The sequence below is a fragment of the Pongo pygmaeus genome, chromosome 9 (genome assembly GCF_028885625.2).
Source record: "Pongo pygmaeus isolate AG05252 chromosome 9, NHGRI_mPonPyg2-v2.0_pri, whole genome shotgun sequence".
In the NCBI taxonomy this organism is placed as follows: Eukaryota; Metazoa; Chordata; class Mammalia; order Primates; family Hominidae; genus Pongo; species Pongo pygmaeus.
Genome location: NC_072382.2, coordinates 71,123,406 through 71,142,605, shown reverse-complemented (window position 1 = coordinate 71,142,605; position 19,200 = coordinate 71,123,406). Strand labels below are relative to the sequence as shown.

The 19,200-nt window shown below is 37.1% G+C and overlaps 2 protein-coding genes across 2 annotated transcripts; both read right to left on the bottom strand.

The window, feature by feature from the left end:
- Nucleotides 1-6,033: 6,033 nt before the first annotated feature.
- On the bottom strand, nucleotides 6,034-6,946 carry LOC129007702 (olfactory receptor 52A4-like). The gene is given in 2 exon segments (XM_054438887.2): nucleotides 6,034-6,376; nucleotides 6,378-6,946. Coding segments are annotated over 2 exon segments (912 nt in total).
- A 10,668-nt stretch (nucleotides 6,947-17,614) lies between these two features.
- LOC129007701 (olfactory receptor 52A5) lies at nucleotides 17,615-18,565 on the bottom strand. Its single transcript, XM_054438886.2, has one exon. It carries the CDS (start codon nucleotides 18,563-18,565, stop codon nucleotides 17,615-17,617), a length of 951 nt encoding a protein of 316 aa, XP_054294861.1.
- Nucleotides 18,566-19,200: the final 635 nt, after the last annotated feature.

The window sequence follows — 19,200 nt, the reverse complement described above, 5'->3', positions numbered from 1 at the left end:
AATGGGACGGCTGGGTCAAATGGAATTTCTAGTTCTAGATCCCTGAGGAATCGCCACACTGACTTCCACAAGGGTTGAACTAGTTTACAGTCCCACCAACAGTGTAAAAGTGTTCCTATTTCTCCACATCCTCTCCAGCACCTGTTGTTTCCTGACTTTTTAATGATTGCCATTCTAACTGGTGTGAGATGGTATCTCATTGTGGTTTTGATTTGCATTTCTCTGATGGCCAGTGATGGTGAGCATTTTTTCACGTGTTTTTTGGCTGCATAAATGTCTTCTTTTGAGAAGTCTCTGTTCATGTCCTTCGCCCACTTTTTGATGGGGTTGTTTGTTTTTTTCTTGTAAATTTGTTGGAGTTCATTGTAGATTCCGGATATTAGCCCTTTGTCAGATGAGTAGGTTGTGAAAATTTTCTCCCATTTTGTAGGTTGCCTGTTCACTCTGATGGTAGTTTCCTTTGCTGTGCAGAAGCTCTTCAGTTTAATTAGATCCCATTTGTCAATTTTGGCTTTTGTTGCCATTGCTTTTGGTGTTTTAGACACGAAGTCCTTGCCCATGCCTATGTCCTGAATGGTAATGCCTAGGTTTTCCTCTAGGGTTTTTATGGTTTTAGGTCTAACATTTAAGTCTTTAATACATCTTGAATTGATTTTTGTATAAGGTGTAAGGAAGGGATCCAGTTTCAGCTTTCTACATATGGCTAGCCAGTTTTCCCAGCACCATTTATTAAATAGGGAATCCTTTCCCCATTTCTTGTTTTTCTCACGTTTGTCAAAGATCAGATAGTTGTAGATATGTGGCATTATTTCTGACGGCTCTGCTCTGTTCCATTTATCTATATCTCTGTTTTGGTACCAGTACCATGCTGTTTTGGTTACTGTAGCCTTGTAGTATAGTTTGAAGTCAGGTAGCGTGATGCCTCCAGCTTTGTTCTTTTGGCTTAGGATTGACTTGGCGATGCCGGCTCTTTTTTGGTTCCATATGAACTTTAAAGTAGTTTTTTCCAATTCTGTGAAGAAAGTCATTGGTAGCTTGATGGGGATGGCATTGAATCTGTAAATTACCTTGGGCAGTACGGCCATTTTCACGATATTGATTCTTCCTACCCATGAGCATGGAATGTTCTTCCATTTGTTTGTATCCTCTTTTATTTCCTTGAGCAGTGTTTTGTAGTTCTCCTTGAAGAGGTCCTTCACTTCCCTTGTAAGTTGGATTCCTAGGTATTTTATTCTCTTTGAAGCAATTGTGAATGGGAGTTCACTCATGATTTGGCTCTCTGCTTGTCTGTTATTGATGTATAAGAATGCTTGTGATTTTTGTACATTGATTTTGTATCCTGAGACTTTGCTGAAGTTGCTTATCAGCTTAAGGAGATTTTGGGCTGAGACGATGGGGTTTTCTAGATATACAATCATGTCATCTGCAAACAGGGACAATTTGACTTCCTCTTTTCCTAATTGAATACCCTTGATTTCCTTCTCCTGACTAATTGCCCTGGCCAGAACTTCCAACACTATGTTGAATAGAAGTGGTGAGAGAGGGCATCCCTGTCTTGTGCCAGTTTTCAAAGGGAATGCTTCCAGTTTTTGCCCATTCAGTATGATATTGGCTGTGGGTTTGTCATAGATAGCTCTTATTATTTTGAGAAACGTCCCATCAATACCTAATTTATTGAGAGTTTTTAGCATGAAGGGTTGTTGAATTTTGTCAAAGGCCTTTTCTGCATCTATTGAGATAATCATGTGGTTTTTGTCTTTGGTTCTGTTTATATGCTGGATTACATTTATTGATTTGCGTATATTGAACCAGCCTTGCATCCCAGGGATGAAGCCCACTTGATCATGGTGGATAAGCTTTGGGATGTGCTGCTAGATTCTGTTTGCCAGTATTTTATTGAGGATTTTTGCATCAATGTTCATCAAGGATATTGGTCTAAAATACTCTTTTTTTGTTGTGTCTCTGCCAGGCTTTGGTATCAGGATGATGCTGGCCTCATAAAATGAGTTAGGGAGGATTCCCTCTTTTTCTATTGATTGGAATAGTTTCAGAAGGAATGGTACCAGCTCCTCTTTGTACCTCTGGTAGAATTCGGCTGTGAACTCATCTGGTCCTGGACTTTTTTTGGTTGGTAAGCTATTGATTATTGCCACAATTTCAGCTCCTGTTATTGGTCTATTCAGAGATTCAACTTCTTCCTGCTTTAGTCTTGGGAGGGTGTATGTGTTGAGGAATTTATCCATTTCTTCTAGATTTTCTAGTTTATTTGCGTAGAGGTGTTTGTAATATTCTCTGATGGTAGTTTGTATTTCTGTGGGATCAGTGGTGATATCCCCTTTATCATTTCTTATTGCATGTGTTGAGGAATTTATCCATTTCTTCTAGATTTTCTAGTTTATTTGCGTAGAGGTGTTTGTAATATTCTCTGATGGTAGTTTGTATTTCTGTGGGATCGGTGGTGATATCCCCTTTATCATTTTTTATTGCATCTATTTGATTCTTCTCTCTTTTTTTCTTTATTAATCTTGCTAGTGGTCTATCAATTTTGTTGATCCTTTCAAAAAACCAGCTCCTGGATTCATTAATTTTTTGAAGGGTTTTTTGTGTCTCTATTTCCTTCAGTTCTGCTCTGATTTTAGTTATTTCTTGCCTTCTGCTAGCTTTTGAATGTGTTTGCTCTTGCTTTTCTAGTTCTTTTAATTGTGATGTTAGGGTGTCAATTTTGGATCTTTCCTGCTTTCTCTTGTGGGCATTTAGTACTATAAATTTCCCTCTACACACTGCTCTGAATGCATCCCAGAGATTCTGGTATGTTGTGTCTTGGTTCTCGTTGGTTTCAAAGAACATCTTTATTTCTGCCTTCATTTCGTTATGTACCCAGTAGTCATTCAGGAGCAGGTTGTTCAGTTTCCATGTAGTTGAGCGGTTTTGAGTGAGATTCTTAATCCTAAGTTCTAGCTTGATTGCACTGTGATCTGAGAGATAGTTTGTTATAATTTCTGTTCTTTTACATTTATTGAGGACAGCTTTACTTCCAAGTATGTGGTCAATTTTGGAATAGGTGTGGTGTGGTGCTGAAAAAAAATGTATATTCTGTTGATTTGGGGTGGAGAGTTCTGTAGATGTCTATTAGGTCCGCTTGGTGCAGAGCTGAGTTCAATTCCTGGGTATCCTTGTTGACTTTCTGTCTCGTTGATCTGTCTAATGTTGACAGTGGGGTGTTAAAGTCTCCCATTATTAATGTGTGGGAGTCTAAGTCTCTTTCTAGGTCACTCAGGACTTGCTTTAGGAATCTGGGTGCTCCTGTATTGGGTGCATATATATTTAAGATAGTTAGCTCTTCTTGTTGAATTAATCCCTTTACCATTATGTAATGGCCTTCTTTGTCTCTTTTGATCTTTGTTGTTTTAAAGTCTGTTTTATCAGAGACTAGGATTGCAACCCCTGCCTTTTTTTGTTTTCCATTTGCTTGGTAGATCTTCCTCCATCCTTTTATTCTGAGCCTATGTGTGTCTCTGCACGTGAGATGGGTTTCCTGAATACAGCACACTGATGGGTCTTGAGTCTTTATCCAATTTGCCAGTCTGTGTCTTTTAATTGGAGCATTTAGTCCATTTACATTTAAAGTTAATATTGTTATGTGTGAATTTGATCCTGTCATTATGATGTTAGCTGGTTATTTTGCTCATTAGTTGATGCAGTCTCTTCCTAGTCTCGATGGTCTTTACATTTTGGCATGATTTTGCAGTGGCTGGTACCGGTTGTGCCTTTCCATGTTTAGCGCTTCCTTCAGGAGCTCTTTTAGGGCAGGCCTGGTGGTGACAAAATCTCTCAGCATTTGCTTGTCTGTAAAGTATTTTATTTCTCCTTCACTTATGAAGCTTAGTTTAGCTGGATATGAAATACTGGATTGAAAATTCTTTTCTTTAAGAATGTTGAATATTGGCCCCCACTCTCTTCTGGCTTGCAGGGTTTCTGCCGAGAGATCCGCTGTTAGTCTGATGGGCTTCCCTTTGAGGGTAACCTGACCTTTCTCTCTGGCTGCCCTTAACATTTTTTCCTTCATTTCAACTTTGGTGAATCTGACAATTATGTGTCTTGGAGTTGCTCTTCTCGAGGGGTATGTTTGTGGCATTCTCTGTATTTCCTGAATCTGAATGTTGGCCTGCCTTGCTAGATTGGGCACGTTCTCCTGGATAATATCCTGCAGAGTGTTTTCCAACTTGTTTCCATTCTCCCTGTCACTTTCAGGTACACCAATCAGACGCAGATTTGGTCTTTTCACATTGTCCCACATTTCTTGAAGGCTTTGCTCGTTTCTTTCTATTCTTTTTTCTCTAAACTTCCCTTCTCGCTTCATTTCATTCATTTCATCTTCCAGGGCTGACACCCTTTCTTCCATTTGATCGCATCGGCTCCTGAGGCTTCTGCATTCTTCACGTAGTTCTCGAGCCTTGGTTTTCAGCTCCATCAGCTCCTTTAAGCACTTCTCTGTATTGGTTATTCTAGTTATACATTCTTCTAAATTTTTTTCAAAGTTTTCAACTTCTTTGCCTTTGGTTTGAATATCCTCCCGTAGCTCGGAGTAATTTGATCGTCTGAAGCCTTCTTCTCTCAGCTCGTCAAAGTCATTCTCCGTCCAGCTTTGTTCCGTTGCTGGTGAGGAACTGCGTTCCTTTGGAGGAGGAGAGGTACTCTGCTTTTTAGAGTTTCCAGTTTTTCTGCTCTGTTTTTTCCCCATCTTTGTGGTTTTATCTGCTTTTGGTCTTTGATGATGGTGATGTACAGATGGGTTTTTGGTGTGGATGTCCTTTCTGTTAGTTTTCCTTCTAACAGACAGGACCCTCAGCTGCAGGTCTGTTGGAGTACCTGGCCGGCCGTGTGAGGTGTCAGTCTGCCCCTGCTGGGGGGTGCCTCCCAGTTAGGCTGCTCGGGGGTCAGGGGTCAGGGACCCACTTGAGGAGGCAGTCAGCCCGTTCTCAGATCTCCAGCTGCGTGCTGGGAGAACCACTGCTCTCCTCAAAGCTGTCAGACAGAGACATTGAAGTCTGCAGAGGTTACTGCTGTCTTTTTGTTTGTCTGTGCCCTGCCCCCAGAGGTGGAGCCTACAGAGGCAGGCAGGCCTCCTTGAGCTGTGGTGGGCTCCACCCAGTTCAAGCTTCCAGGCTGCTTTGTTTACCTAAGCGAGCCTGGGCAATGGGGGGCGCCCCTCCCCCAGCCTCGCTGCCGAATTGCTGTTTGATCTCAGACTGCTGTGCTAGCAATTAGCGAGACTCCATTGGCATAGGCCCCTCTGAGCCAGGTGCAGGCTATAATCTCCTGGGGCACCGTTTCCTAAGCCCATTGGAAAAGCACAGTATTCGGGTGGGAGTGGCCCGATTTTCCAGGTGCCCTCTGTCACCCCTGGAAAGGGAACTCCCTGACCCCCTTGCACTTCCCGAGTGAGGCAATGCCTTGCCCCTGCTTCGGCTGGCGCACGGTGCACTCACCCACTGACCTGCGCCCACTGTCTGGCACTCCCTAGTGAGATGAACACGGTACCTCAGATGGAAATGCAGAAATCACCCGTCTTCTGCGTCGCTCACGCTGGGAGCTATAGATGGGAGCTGTTCCTATTCGGCCATCTTGGCTCCTCCCCCCTTTTTTAAATTTTTTGGTTAAATTTTAATAATATAACATGGGGAAACAAGTACTTGAATTTTGCTTATGGAAGTATGAGCTACTGGAATTGTCTAAAATGAAATAACAATACTTATCAAAAATTAACAGAACAAACTTTTTATACTGCAATTTCATTTCTGTTAATATACCTAGAAAAATGCTTGCAGAAATATGAATATATATGTGTATATATATGTTTGTAGGTGTGTGTATACAGACACATTAATTTATTCATCAATCATAATGATACCCCAAACCACTGACTGGATCTCATAGGTCTAGTAATAGGTGAGCTATTATCTTTATGAAGAAACTATTTCAATCAAATTTCAAGCCTCATCTTTGGAACAGAATATTTTTACTACCTTATCTCTAATGTGCTTGGTCTTTATCCCATAGATAAAGGGGTTGAGGAATGGTGGGACCAGTAGGTAAAGACTGGACAAGGTAATATGTACATATGATGGGATATAAGATCCAAATCTGTGAGTAAAAAATGAAAAAAAAAGCAAGGAGATAGAATTGGAAGAAGACATATATATGGGGAATACATGTATTAAATACCTTAAGTCGTGCCTCTTTCAGAGGCAAGTGAAAGACAATGATAAATATTTGAATATAGGAGAGCGTGATGAAAATGAAGTCAAGCCCACCATCAATAAATACTCCAAGGATACCACAGACCTTATTAATGTAAACATCTTCAGTGGCAAGTCACAAGGGTCATGTGTTCACAGTAAGTGTGGGATATTAACTTGGTTCGGTAGAGTTTCAGATGGCACTTTATAAACAATAGGCATGGAATTACCAGAATGGCAGGCCGCAATGTCACTCCAACTACAATATAAGTGACTAGCTGTTGAGTGAATACTATAGCATGCCTCAGAGGATAACAGATCGCTACATAGCGGTCCAGAGCCATGGCTAGCAGGACTCCTGATTCAATGCCTTGAAATGTGTGGATGAGCCACATCTGAAAGAGGCAAGCATCAAAATATATCTCTGGCAAATGGAACCAAAAAATACCAAGCATCTTGGGCACAATGCTGGTGCTAAGTGAAATGTCTGTGGCTCCTAATGTGACCAGGAAGATATACATGGGTTCATGGAGGCTTGGCTCAGATTTGATGATGATCAAAAGTAGAGAATTTCCAATCAGAGCAATGGCGTACATAGCACAGAATGGAATCCCAATCCAGCATTGTACAGATTCAAAACCGGGGATCCCAATAAATGTCAGCACAAAGGGCATGAACAAGGTACCATTTGTAATAGGCAGGGCCATTCGGGGGTCTTCTTAGAAAGGGGAGAAAGTTTGCCAAGCTGTGATTCTCTGTACTTTTATATATTTTATGCTTATCCAATCACAAAGTTATTGAATAGCAGAATTAGGAGAACCAACTCCATCAGCTTACTTATCTTTTTTTTAATGAATGAAAAAATGCCAAAATAAAGACCCATAGAAAGGTTCACCAGTTTATACTTTAGCAAAATCATCCGGCCACACTCAGTGAAGACTTTTGGACATCATTTCTGAGAAGAGGCCAATATGATCAACCTGCCTAGTGGTGCTTTCCTTGTTCCCCAACTCCATTTTCTCTTTCCTCTTCTAACCTGATCATGGAAAGCAGGAATACAAATATTTATATTTGGAATTATATTTTAGACAGAGAAATACAAACATTTGTTATAGCTTTAGCCCCAAGTTTTCAAATATGACACTGCTGCAAGACTCAGACTCCATTCAGTAGACAATGACAGTCACATAATTTTGGTGTATTACCATAGCAATTCTGATACAGGAGACAAGCCTTATACAAAAACTCTTTAGTTCATATAAGCACCCTAAACCTCTCACACCAGGATTTTTCCATGCATTGGAGGGTAAAGACATATTTAAACTATTTATATGTATATATAAATTTGAAATTAAGGAGATTTTAGAGTACCTGGTTTAGGAGAAGAGGAACCTCAGGTTGTATCATCAGGGAAACCATGAAGAAGATGCTGAATTAGTTAGAGGTGAGGTTTAGTTAACGAGTTTGGAAGCCTGGATCTCCATATGGAGGCAGTGTGAACAGATATAACCCTTACATAGAAATCAGGCCCCGGTGTGTGATGTTCCCCTTCCTGTGTCCATGTGTTCTCATTGGGCCTGTTGTGGGGTGGGGGGAGTAGGGAGGGATAGCATTAGGAGATATACCTAATGTTAAATGACGAGTTAATGGGTTCAGCACACCAACATGGCACATGTATACATATGTAACTAACCTGCACGTTGTGCACATGTACCCTAAAACTTAAAGTATAATAATAAAAAAAAAAGAAATCAGGCTACTTACTGCTGAAGGAAAGTCGAAAGCTCTATTTTTTTTCTTTTATCTTCTGGGAAAGTTGACATAAGAAAAATATTATGGGATGAGACTATTTGAAAATTCTCCAAGAAATTCAATGGGAAATAACTGACAAACATGTTGAGGTGGAAGTGCCTTGGGAAGCAGCAGAAATAGAGAAACATCCAAAACAAAATTCTGATTGCAATATAATGGCTGTGGCTGGGACACTTAACAATTTCTAGTAACCATATACTGGCAAATAACTATGGTTCAGTTGCAGGGCTGGTAACACAATATTATGCATCAATGATTTTTTTTTAAGTGAGAGCAGAGAGGTTATGCAAGTGATTAGTTGTCTAGGTCTAAATCAAGGTGATCTATAAATTTTATAAGTGGTGTGCTAAGCATTTCTAATATTTCTCCATAACTCAAGTCATCACATCCAAATATTATTCTGTGTTCTTCCCTGGCCCCTAGTCACCATAATAATTACAGATTTAAACTCTGGAATGTTTTGGAGATCATTACATTGTTAGAGCCCAGAAAACCAATATCCCTAAATATAGCACTTTAACATTCTGAACTAAAGAAGCAACCGCAAGGTTTCTCTGACATACCCCAGCCCTTCCTGTCTTTCACTTCTTTGTCTTTCCCAAAGCATGGGATGAGGTTATTCTCTGAAGTTCCCTTATCTACCTAGACACTAGACCCCTAAAAAGAAACACAATTGCCTTCAATCCCTTCCCTGAAATTCCATTAACCAGAGAAGATTAAAACTCATATTACAGACGAAGACACTGAAAATTAAACACCACACCTGGAGCCCAGATGAACTTCATCTCAAACTATTGTCTCTTCTCAGGTCCCATTCAATCTCTCCCCTCCTCTATAAAGAAGGATATATAAGCATCTGTGCTTAATGGAGTTATCAGGTAATCATTCTCCTTAGATTTCTCCATGCTTATGCATGTTAATAAAATTCTATGTCTTTTTCCTGTTAATTTGTCTTTTGTTGATTCATTTTAACAGACGTAGACTTCAACCTTCAGAGGGATAGTTTGAACTTCCCTACACACTCATGATCCTTCTCTCTTTCAAGTAAAACATCTGCAGGTCTAAATTACTTCTCCAATAGCAGGCTCCTAACTGCCCTTAACATCTCAATCTTCCAAAGTAGATTCTTCAACTTATCATTATTGTTCTTTAATTGTAGTTCATAGAATTTCAAAGTCAGACTCTAACAAAAATATACTCTTCATGTTTATGATTTGGATTTTTTCTGGAGTCTACATTCATTAGCTGCACTTGTACTTGTACTTCAAGATGTACTGTTTCACCTCCACTTGAGCTGTACACATTCCTAACTATAACTTAATATCCAGAAGCAGCAGTGAGAAGTGACCGGCACAGAGGAAGGTTGCTCTTTGCTGGTCCCAGCTATGTAATATTTGTGGTTTGTAACATAATTTTCCCTGATTACCAGAGTTTTATTAGCCTTTCTCAAATCCTGAGAGATATTATTTTTTCCCTAGGGCAAAGATGGAAGTTTAAAGCCAGCCATTTCTAAGGGTTAGCGTCTTCCTCAATTCCCTGGGGGCCTGGCGTATCTAGTATGGCCAGGAGATGGCAGTGTTGAAGCATCTTCTGTTAGTAAAACACATCCCTGTCTCTCAGAGCCCCAGAGATAGGCTTTATCTCGTTCTCACTTATTTGACAAAGAAAAAGGACACTAAAATAAGGCAATGCATCGATTGAGACTCCATTTCATCTCTGAACAAATTGGACAGAGTTATTGTATGCTTGGTAAGGAAAGGGAATCAAAAACAAAACAAATATTGTATCTTATATTTACTCTTGACCATCAAAGGATTTCCAGAAGGCATTTCAGTGATCCAAGAAAGAAGTGTGTTTGGAAGTGGTAGGCAGAACAGGGTTGAGAGTACAGTAATCCCTATAAGAAATAAGACTTGCTAAGAGAAAGGGAAGAAAATCAATTATGGACAGATGATTTTTGTCCTATTTTAAGAGACAGAAAATTAGAGCAGTCCTTCCTAGAAAAGTAAATCACAAGCTTTTTTTTTTAACAATCTCTTGATCCCAAGAAGTTCCCTACTCTTAAATATCTTTAATACAGAATTTAATTTAAAATGCATATATGTTTTGGCTTTTAATTTTTCCTTATGTAAAATTAATTAATGCAGAACAACACAAACTAGAGAACCTAAACGAAATGGACTAATTCCTGGAAACATACAACCTCTCAATATTGAGCCAGGAAGAAATTGAAATTTTAAGCAGACCAATAACAAGTTCCAAAATTGAATCACTAATAAAAAACCTATCGACCAGTAAAAGCCCTGGACCAGATAAACAGTCAAATTCTACAAAGAAGTATAAAAAAAGAGCTAGTACCCATCCTACTAAAATGATTCCAAAAAATTGAGGAGGAGGGACTAATCCCTAACTCATTCTGTGAGACCAGATTTGTTCTGATACCAAAACCTGGGAGAGACACAAGGAAAAAAGAAACCTTTAGGTCAATATCTCTGATGAACATAGAGTCAAAAATCCTCAACAAAATACTAGCAAACAAAATCCAGCAGCACATCAAAAAGCTAATCCATCAAGATCAAGTAGGTTTTATTCCTGGGATGCAAGATTGGTTCAACATACATATAACAATAAATGTAATTCATCACATAGAACTATAAACAAAACCACATGATTATCTCAATAGGTACAGAAAAGCTTTTCGTAAAATTCAACATCCCTTCATGTTAAAAGTCCTCAACAAACTAGGCATTAAAGGCACATACCTCAAAATAATAAAAGCTGCCTATTACAAACCTACACCCAATGTCATACTAAACGGGCAAAAAGTGGAAGCATTCCCCTTGAGAACTGGAACAAGACAAGGATGCCCACTCTCACCACTCCTATTCAGCAAAGTACTGGAAGTCCCAGCCAGAACAATCGACAATAAAAAGAAACAAGAAACAAAAGGGATCCAAATAAGAAAAGGGGAAGTCAAACTATCTTTCTTCACCCGCAATATGATTCTATACCTAGAAAATCCCATAGTCTCTGCTCAGAGGCTGTTAGAACTACTAAACAACTGAAATAAAATTTCAGAATACAAAATTAGTGTACAAAAATGAGTAGAATTTCTACACATCAACAACATCCAAGATGAGGGCCAAATAAAGAATGCAATTCCATTCACAATAGCCACAAAAAGAATAAAATACCTAATAATACAGCTAACAAGGGAGGTGAAAGATCTCTACAATGAGAATTAAAAAACACTGCTCAAAGACATCAGAGATGACACAAACAAATCATAAAACATTTCATGTTCATGGATAGAAAGAATCAGTGTTGTGAAATGGCCATATTTCCCAAAGCAACTTACAGATTCAATGTTATTCCTATCAAATTACCAATGACATTTTTCTTTTTTTTTTTTTTTTTTTTTGCATTTTAAATATTTTATTGGCCCAAATTTTGAGAAATGGAACACACAGATAAAAGAAAATGTACTGCATATTCTGACAGACAAAGAAGATTCAGGGAATCTCAAACACTTTTAAGCCAGCTTGTGATCTCATTCCAGATTTCTAGGTAGCTGCACTTGAGTTTCCAAATTTCACCTGCTAAATGTACAATTTTGGGTAAATCCAGGGAACACTGTCCAGTCTTCAAAAGCAGTAGAAGCACCTTCTTTGAGGAATTAGCATAAAAAGAATCTGTTACAAAAAGTGGGTGTACAAATGCAAATTTTTGATGGAGAACAAAAATTTACCCAAGATCTGACTTTTAGCTTGGCTTTCACACAGGGTACTAGGCATTCACAGACCAGCCTCATTTTTCATTCCTTTGACATAGTCCAGCCCCATTTTTCACATAATTAGAAAAAAAATTCTAAAATTTATATGGAATCCAAAAAGAGACTGAATAGCCAAAACAATAGCAAGCAAAAGAACAAAGTCATGGAGTCACACCAGATGACTTCAAACTATACTCCAAGTCTACAGAAACTAAAACAGCATGGTACTGGTACACAATTAGACACATAAACCAATGGAACAGGTTAGAGAATTCAGAAATTAAGCTGCATGCCTACAACCATCTTATCTTTAACAAAGTTGACAATATGAGTAATTGGTAAAGGATGTCCTATTCAGTAAATGGTGCTGGGATAACTGGCTAGCCAATACAATCTTCTGTAACAGATGCAGAAAATTGCATATGGCTATCCAGTTATCCCAGCACCATTTACTGAATAGAACATCCTTTAAATATCAATTCAAGATTAATTAAAGTCTTAAATGTAAGACCTCAAACTATAAAAACTCAAGAAGAAAATCTAGGAAATACTATTCTGGACATAGGCCTTGGCAAAGATTTTATGATGAAGGCTCCAAAAGCAACTGCAGCAAAAACAAAAATAGATATAACTATACTAAAAAGTTTCTGCACAGCAAGAAAAACTATTAACAGAGTAAGTAGACAAGCTATAGAATAGGAGAAAATATTTGCAAAATATGCATCCAAGAAAGGTCTATCAACCCCATTAAAAAGTAGGCAAAGAACATGAACAGATATTTCTCAAAAGAAGATATGCATGGGGCCATCAAGCATATGAAAAAATGCTCATCTAATCATTAGAGAAATACTAATCAAAACCACCATGAGATACTACCTCACATCAGTCTGAATAGTTATTTTTAAAAGGTCAAAAAGTAACAGATGCTGGTGAGGTTGTAGAGAAAAAAGGATGGTTATACACTGCCAGTGAGAATGTAAATTAATCTAGCCAGTGTAGAACACAGTTTGGAGATTTCTCAAAGAACTTGCAACAGAACTACCATTCAACCCAGCAAGCTCCTCACTGGATATACACCTAAAGGAATGTAAATTATTCTACCGAAAAAACACATACACTTCTGCGTTCATCACAATGCTATTCGCAATAGTGAAGACATGGAATCAACCTAGATGCTCATCAATGGTGGACTCCATAAAGAAAATGTAGTGCATGTACACCATGGAATACTATACAGCCATAAAAAGAAAGGGACCATATCCTTTGCAGCAACATGAATGCACCTGGAGGCCATAATCCTAAGTGAATTAATGCAGGAACAGAAAACAAAATAACACATGTTCTCACCTGTAAGTGGAAGATAAACTTTGAGTACACATGGCCACAAAGAAGAGAACAATAGACACCAGCATTTACTTGAGGTCAGAGGGTGGGAAAAGGGTGAGGGTTGAAAAACTATTTATTGGGTATTACATTCACTATCTGTTTGATGAAATCATTTGTACATCAAATCCCAGTGATATGCAATTTCCCAGGTAAAAAACCTACACATGTTCCACCTGAACCAAAAATAAAGTTTAAAAAAGAAAAAAAAAAAAAGAGTACATTGATCAATCCCCAAGGAAAAAAGAAAAATCTACAGTGTAGGAAAATCTAACATAGATCTCTTTGAAACTGAAAAAACAAGGCAATAATTAAGTTTTAAAAATTCTACAAACATCATATTTACACATAGAATGAATGTAAGAAACAGGGCTGCACCTTTATGGTCATTGCCTTCATGAACATTCCTTTATCCTAAATTCTAATCATAGTTCTTAAAGCATGGAATAATCTTAATAAATATTTGCTAAAGAAACTAAAACACATTAGGAGATATTTTTACTATGAATATAAAAATACTGTTTAACTTCTGTTAAACTAAGTTGTTTGCCAAGTACTACATCAGGAATATATTCACTTATCTTTTTTTGCCAAATATATTATACAATAAAAAAATATAAAAAATAAATAAAGCATAACTAAAAAATCCATGTAATCCATCACACTGTTTCTTGAGGGAAGGTTCAATACAATTGAATCACACTTCTTCTGCACTTTCACAATATTTCCCACCCTCCTTCCAGAGATAATCAATATCCTATACCTGGAGAGTATTATCTCTAATGTTTTTCTTTGTATTTTTACCAGTTCACTTTCCTCATTCTGACAACAATTTGACAGATACATTAAATGTACACATTAAATCTGTTGATCTCATCTTATTTCTGCTGTGCTCCATTTCTTTCACAGTTCATCTATGATCTTGCTTTCATTCTTTGCTAGCTATTCAACTATTTTATCTCATCTGGTCTCATCATATCTCATCTCATCTTTGAATTTAAATGTACACTTGTCTATTCCTTCTTCCCTGCAAATGAATTTTACTGAAGAAAAATACACAAAAATGTTGATAAGACTGGTTTTAAATGTATGACAAATAACATCAAATGGGTCTTTTAGTGATGTTTTTTAATGAAAGCTAACAATAGCCAAAAAGTGGAAGCATTGTAAATGTCTTTCAACTGATGAATAAATGAATAAAATGTGGCATACCCATATAATGGAATATTACTCAGCCTTAAAAAGAAATGCATTACTGATATATGGTACATGGATGAACATTTAAAATATTACATTAATATAAGAATTAATTGAAAAGAATTGGAAAAAAAGTCAATACAAGAGTTCACATATGTAATGCTTTATTTATATAAAGCGTCCAGACAGACAAATCCATTGAAACAGAAAAGAGATTAGCAGTTGCTAAGACTGGAGATGGGAGGAGCAGAAGTAATAGGATGTGACTACTAATGTGTATAGATTTTTTTTTAGGATGACAAAAGTATTTTCAATTAGGTAGTGATGATGGTTGCACAGCCTTTATAATACACTAAAAATCATCAAATTGCATACTTTAAAATTGCAAATATTATGGCATGTGAATTCCATCTCAGTAAAAATAAACAATTGAATAAAGATCACCAAGGTATTCTGTTGTCTCAGCATGCTTCTGAGAATGTTACACACAGCTCTGCCCAAAGACATTGACCTAGCTCTAGCTAGAGGATCATCAGCCACACAGCTATCCCGGCACTCTGCTCCATTCATTTTCGTCTCTTTGCACTTAATCCTGAAATCATTTTTCTCTGCATCTTAATTCTCAGAGTATGTACACCTGGGCCTACATGTTTAAGGTGTGTTTTAGCCTGGATCTGTGCTACATGCTTGGTGAGCCTTTTCTCACATATTCCTCACAAGTCTCTGAGGCTTGTATGGTTAGCCCCATTGCAGAGAAGAGGAAATAACATGCCTAGGGGTATGTAGAATGTTAAAGGAAGGGTAATGGAGAAACTCAGACCTTTTTGATTCCTAGCTAGGATACCTATTTAGCCATCTGTAACTTAAGGCAATCCCTTCGAGCCCTCAAACAATTTATTCTTGGAATAAATTTCTCTTTTAAAAATGTTCATTGCATCATAGTCAGGGCATATCAGTCTGACTCATATCTCAGCCCTCTAGCTGCTGTAGGTGGCTGTCCTTTACCTCGGATTCTGCATCCAATTAGCCAGAGTCCTCAATTGAAGAGCAATGGAGCAGACTCTCAGAAACTATGTGTACAACCTCATTTTGAGGCCAGGTCTTTTTTTATACCTTAAAAAAGGTAATATGAACCCAGATCTTCAGCATGGAACAAATTTGACCTGTAAAGAAGACCAAAAAGCAACCAAGAAGTCAAACAGATCTGTGTGCTGACTGGTACCTAGCTGAAATCAGCTGGACCAGGTGCTGTACTCCATGTGGAAATTGCTTCAGCTGGGGTTTCTTTAGCAGAGAACACTGGACAGGGACAACATTGTTTCAGAAACTAGTAATATTATTATGCACTGTAATTGTTCTTTTTATTAATTACAGGTTTAAATGGCTTGAAATGCCAACCCACAGTCTAATTATGACACAAATTTTTCATTTAATTTTTTTCCATTAGATAATGTGCATTTTTAAGATCTTTGTTGTTGTTGTTTGTCTTCCCTCATACTCCAGAGAATGAAAAAAAAATGTGTCTTTTAGGATATATAATGTGTTTTTTTCTGATAGACCTATGTTGAAATTTTTATTTTCTGTTGATTTTTTCCAATATGGGTGTTTTGTCCATTTTCATTTATATAATTTGGTGCATTTTTATACCAGATACTTTGAAATACAGTTTTTTCATTCTGTAGTTATCTGTAGTTATCATCATATTGTTTGTTTTATTAATAATTAATTAATGATCGATTAATCTGTAGTTATCATCATATTGTTTGTTTTGGTTTCTTATTTAGGAGTATCACTTACTTATTATCTTCATTCTTTATCCTTCATGTATACTAACTTTTCTGAAAGAATTCATATATTTATGATTTTTGATTTTATGAATTTATGATTTTTTTTTCTTTTGGGAGAATGATTCCTCATTAATTATTCATTCTGCGTTATTAATGGCACAACTACTGAAATATTTAATGCTCTAATCCAGAATTAAAATGGTTATTTTGTTATTAAGTTTTGCTTATCTAATTCAACAATGTTTAATATGTCTGCCTATCAACTAACATGTTGTTTTATCTTTTGTCATGTATTTTTGATTCTTTCTAAATATAGTTAATGTTTACATAAACTTTACTAAAAAAAAATTATGACTTAAAGTTATTTCTACATTATTGAGAAGATTTTTCCCCAAAATTATATGTATCTATGTCTGCCTCTTGAATGATATGATTTTTTACATCAGAACATTTTACTGTATTATTTCTTTCTTTGACCATGCATCTTTTCAAAATTAGTGACTCAGATGACTCTCTCTGTCAACTTGATTCTTAAGGAAAAAAAAAAATTTGTTTGGTTCTAAGTCTTGACTAAAGTCCTTATTCAGGAGGTGGTTTCTTATATGCCAGTTCTGTGTTTAGCTAATATATTATTTCAGGTTTGCATAATGATTATTTCAAGTCTTCACCTTTCTTTTACCCTGATAATATTAGAATAAAATCTCTAGCATGCAGGTTTTCTGTATGGTAAGATTGCATATTACTTAGAGCCTCCAAATTTGTGGCTTTTGAATACCATTAATTGACACAAAGAAAATGTTCACTCTGTTCATTATTCAATGTCATTTTTACTTAGATTCTAAGAATTCTCAGGCATTGTCCTCTGTATTGCTGATAAAGTGTAAATAAGATATAGTTTCTGTACTCGAGATGCTTTCAGTGGGTAATAGAATTTGTATGTTCAATTTTAGAACTTAAACTTCCAAATTTGAGTAAAACTCAAGTTAGGTAAAAATCAATAAAATTGTGTGGTTCTAGAAGGATATTTGATATGTAAGCCCAGATCACTGATTTTATTTTCCTAAAAATGATATTTGTGAATATGTTTAATATTTTTCAATTTTTTTTGCATTCTCTCCTGTGTAAATTCCTTGGTGTTTATAGTCATTGGTTGCATTACATAAGTTTTATGTTGTAGATATTGGTATTACTGATTTCATATTATTTTTATATTGATAAGTATTTCAGATAAAGTAGATAAGACACTGATAAATGATTCCAAATTTATCAAAATATAGATTCAAAGCAAATACTAAAAAGTGAGGCATAGCTAGAATTACAGGTATGTGTTGAGCTAGTAGTTTGAGAATATTGATCTGTGACTTTCATTACATTTAGGTTTTTACTTAGAACAAACCCTAAATCTCTATAGGAGTCACTAATGATCAAGTTACTTTTTTGAAGAAAAACACTTTCAGAACATGGTCACGAATTTGCTTGGTCTTCACTCCATAGACAATAGGGTTGAGAAAAGGTGGGACTAACAGGTAAAGATTTGACAAGAGGATATGAACATATGGTGGTATGTGTGAACCAAACCTGTGTGTGAAGAAAGAGAAGAAGGCAAGAAGGTAGAACTGTAGGAAGACACAAATGTGGGCAATGCATGTATTAAAGGCCTTGAATCGTGCCTCCTTCTGGGGCAGTTGAAAGACAGTGATAAAAATTTGGACATAGGACAAGGTGATAAATATTATGTCAAACCCCAGGATTGCGAAGGCAACAAATAGGCCATATATCTTGTTGACTCGGATATCTTCAGTAGCCAGCTTCACAATGGCCATGTGCTCACAGTAAGAGTGAGAGACGACTGTAGTTCGATAGTGTTTAAGACAGCATTTGATGAGCCCTAAGGAAGGTATTATAAGAATGGCAGCCCTGAGTGTCACCCCAAGTCCAATATGAGTTAAGAACTGCTGGGAAAAGATAGTGGCATGTCTCAAGGGGATACAGATGGCCACATAGCGATCCAGGGCCATTGCCAGAAGGATACCTGATTCAATTGCCTGGAATGAGTGAATAAGCCACATTTGAAAAAGACAGGCACCAAAAGAAATCTCTGGCAAATGAAACCAGAAGATGCCTAACATTTTGGGAAGAATGCAGGTGTTAAGTGCAATGTCTGTGGCTGCCAACATGGCCAAAAAAATGTACATGGGTATATGGAGGCTGTTTTCATATTTGATTATAACTAAAATTAGGGAATTTCCAATCACACCAATAAGATACATGGCAGAGAAAGGAATCCCAATCCAACACTGCACTGACTCCAGACCAGGAATCCCAATTAGTATAAACGCAGAGGGCATGAAGACTGAGCCATTGAATGTCAGCATGATTCGTTCAGCAGAATCAAGTGGTAGATTTGCTGTTTCATCTTCTATTCTCTGTTGAGCCTTGATGAATTAAAAATTAAAAATATGTTAATTAATTTTAGGAAAATATACTTTAGTTATTTTAGGAGTGTATCATGTTGTGTTTTCTATTCTAACTAATCTTCTCTAATTTTCTGTCTCCTTTACCAAAGTCACTGAAAGACAAACATCAGGTTCTGTTTCTCCATGTCTTAATCATTTTCAATGGGCAAAATTAAATGGATTAGATGGCTTTTTTCTGGTTCATGACTATTGGATCAACAATATTTTATGTTTGTTACTCAGCATTATGTGCTTTTTCTGTGACTTACCAATTGAAATTGTAAAAAAAAAATTATTTAATGCAGAGCAAAGAATTTTAAAACTAGACTTCATCTACATTAGCCATAAAGAAAGGATCCACAGGCCGGGCACAGTGACTCACACCTGTAATCCCAGCACTTTGGGAGGCCAAGGCGGGTGGATCACGAGGTCAGGAGATCGAGACCATCCTGGCTAACACGGTGAAACCCCATCTGTACTAAAAATACAAAAAATTAGCCAGCGTGGTGGCAGGCGCCTGTAGTCCCAGCTACCCAGGAGGCTGAGGCAGGAGA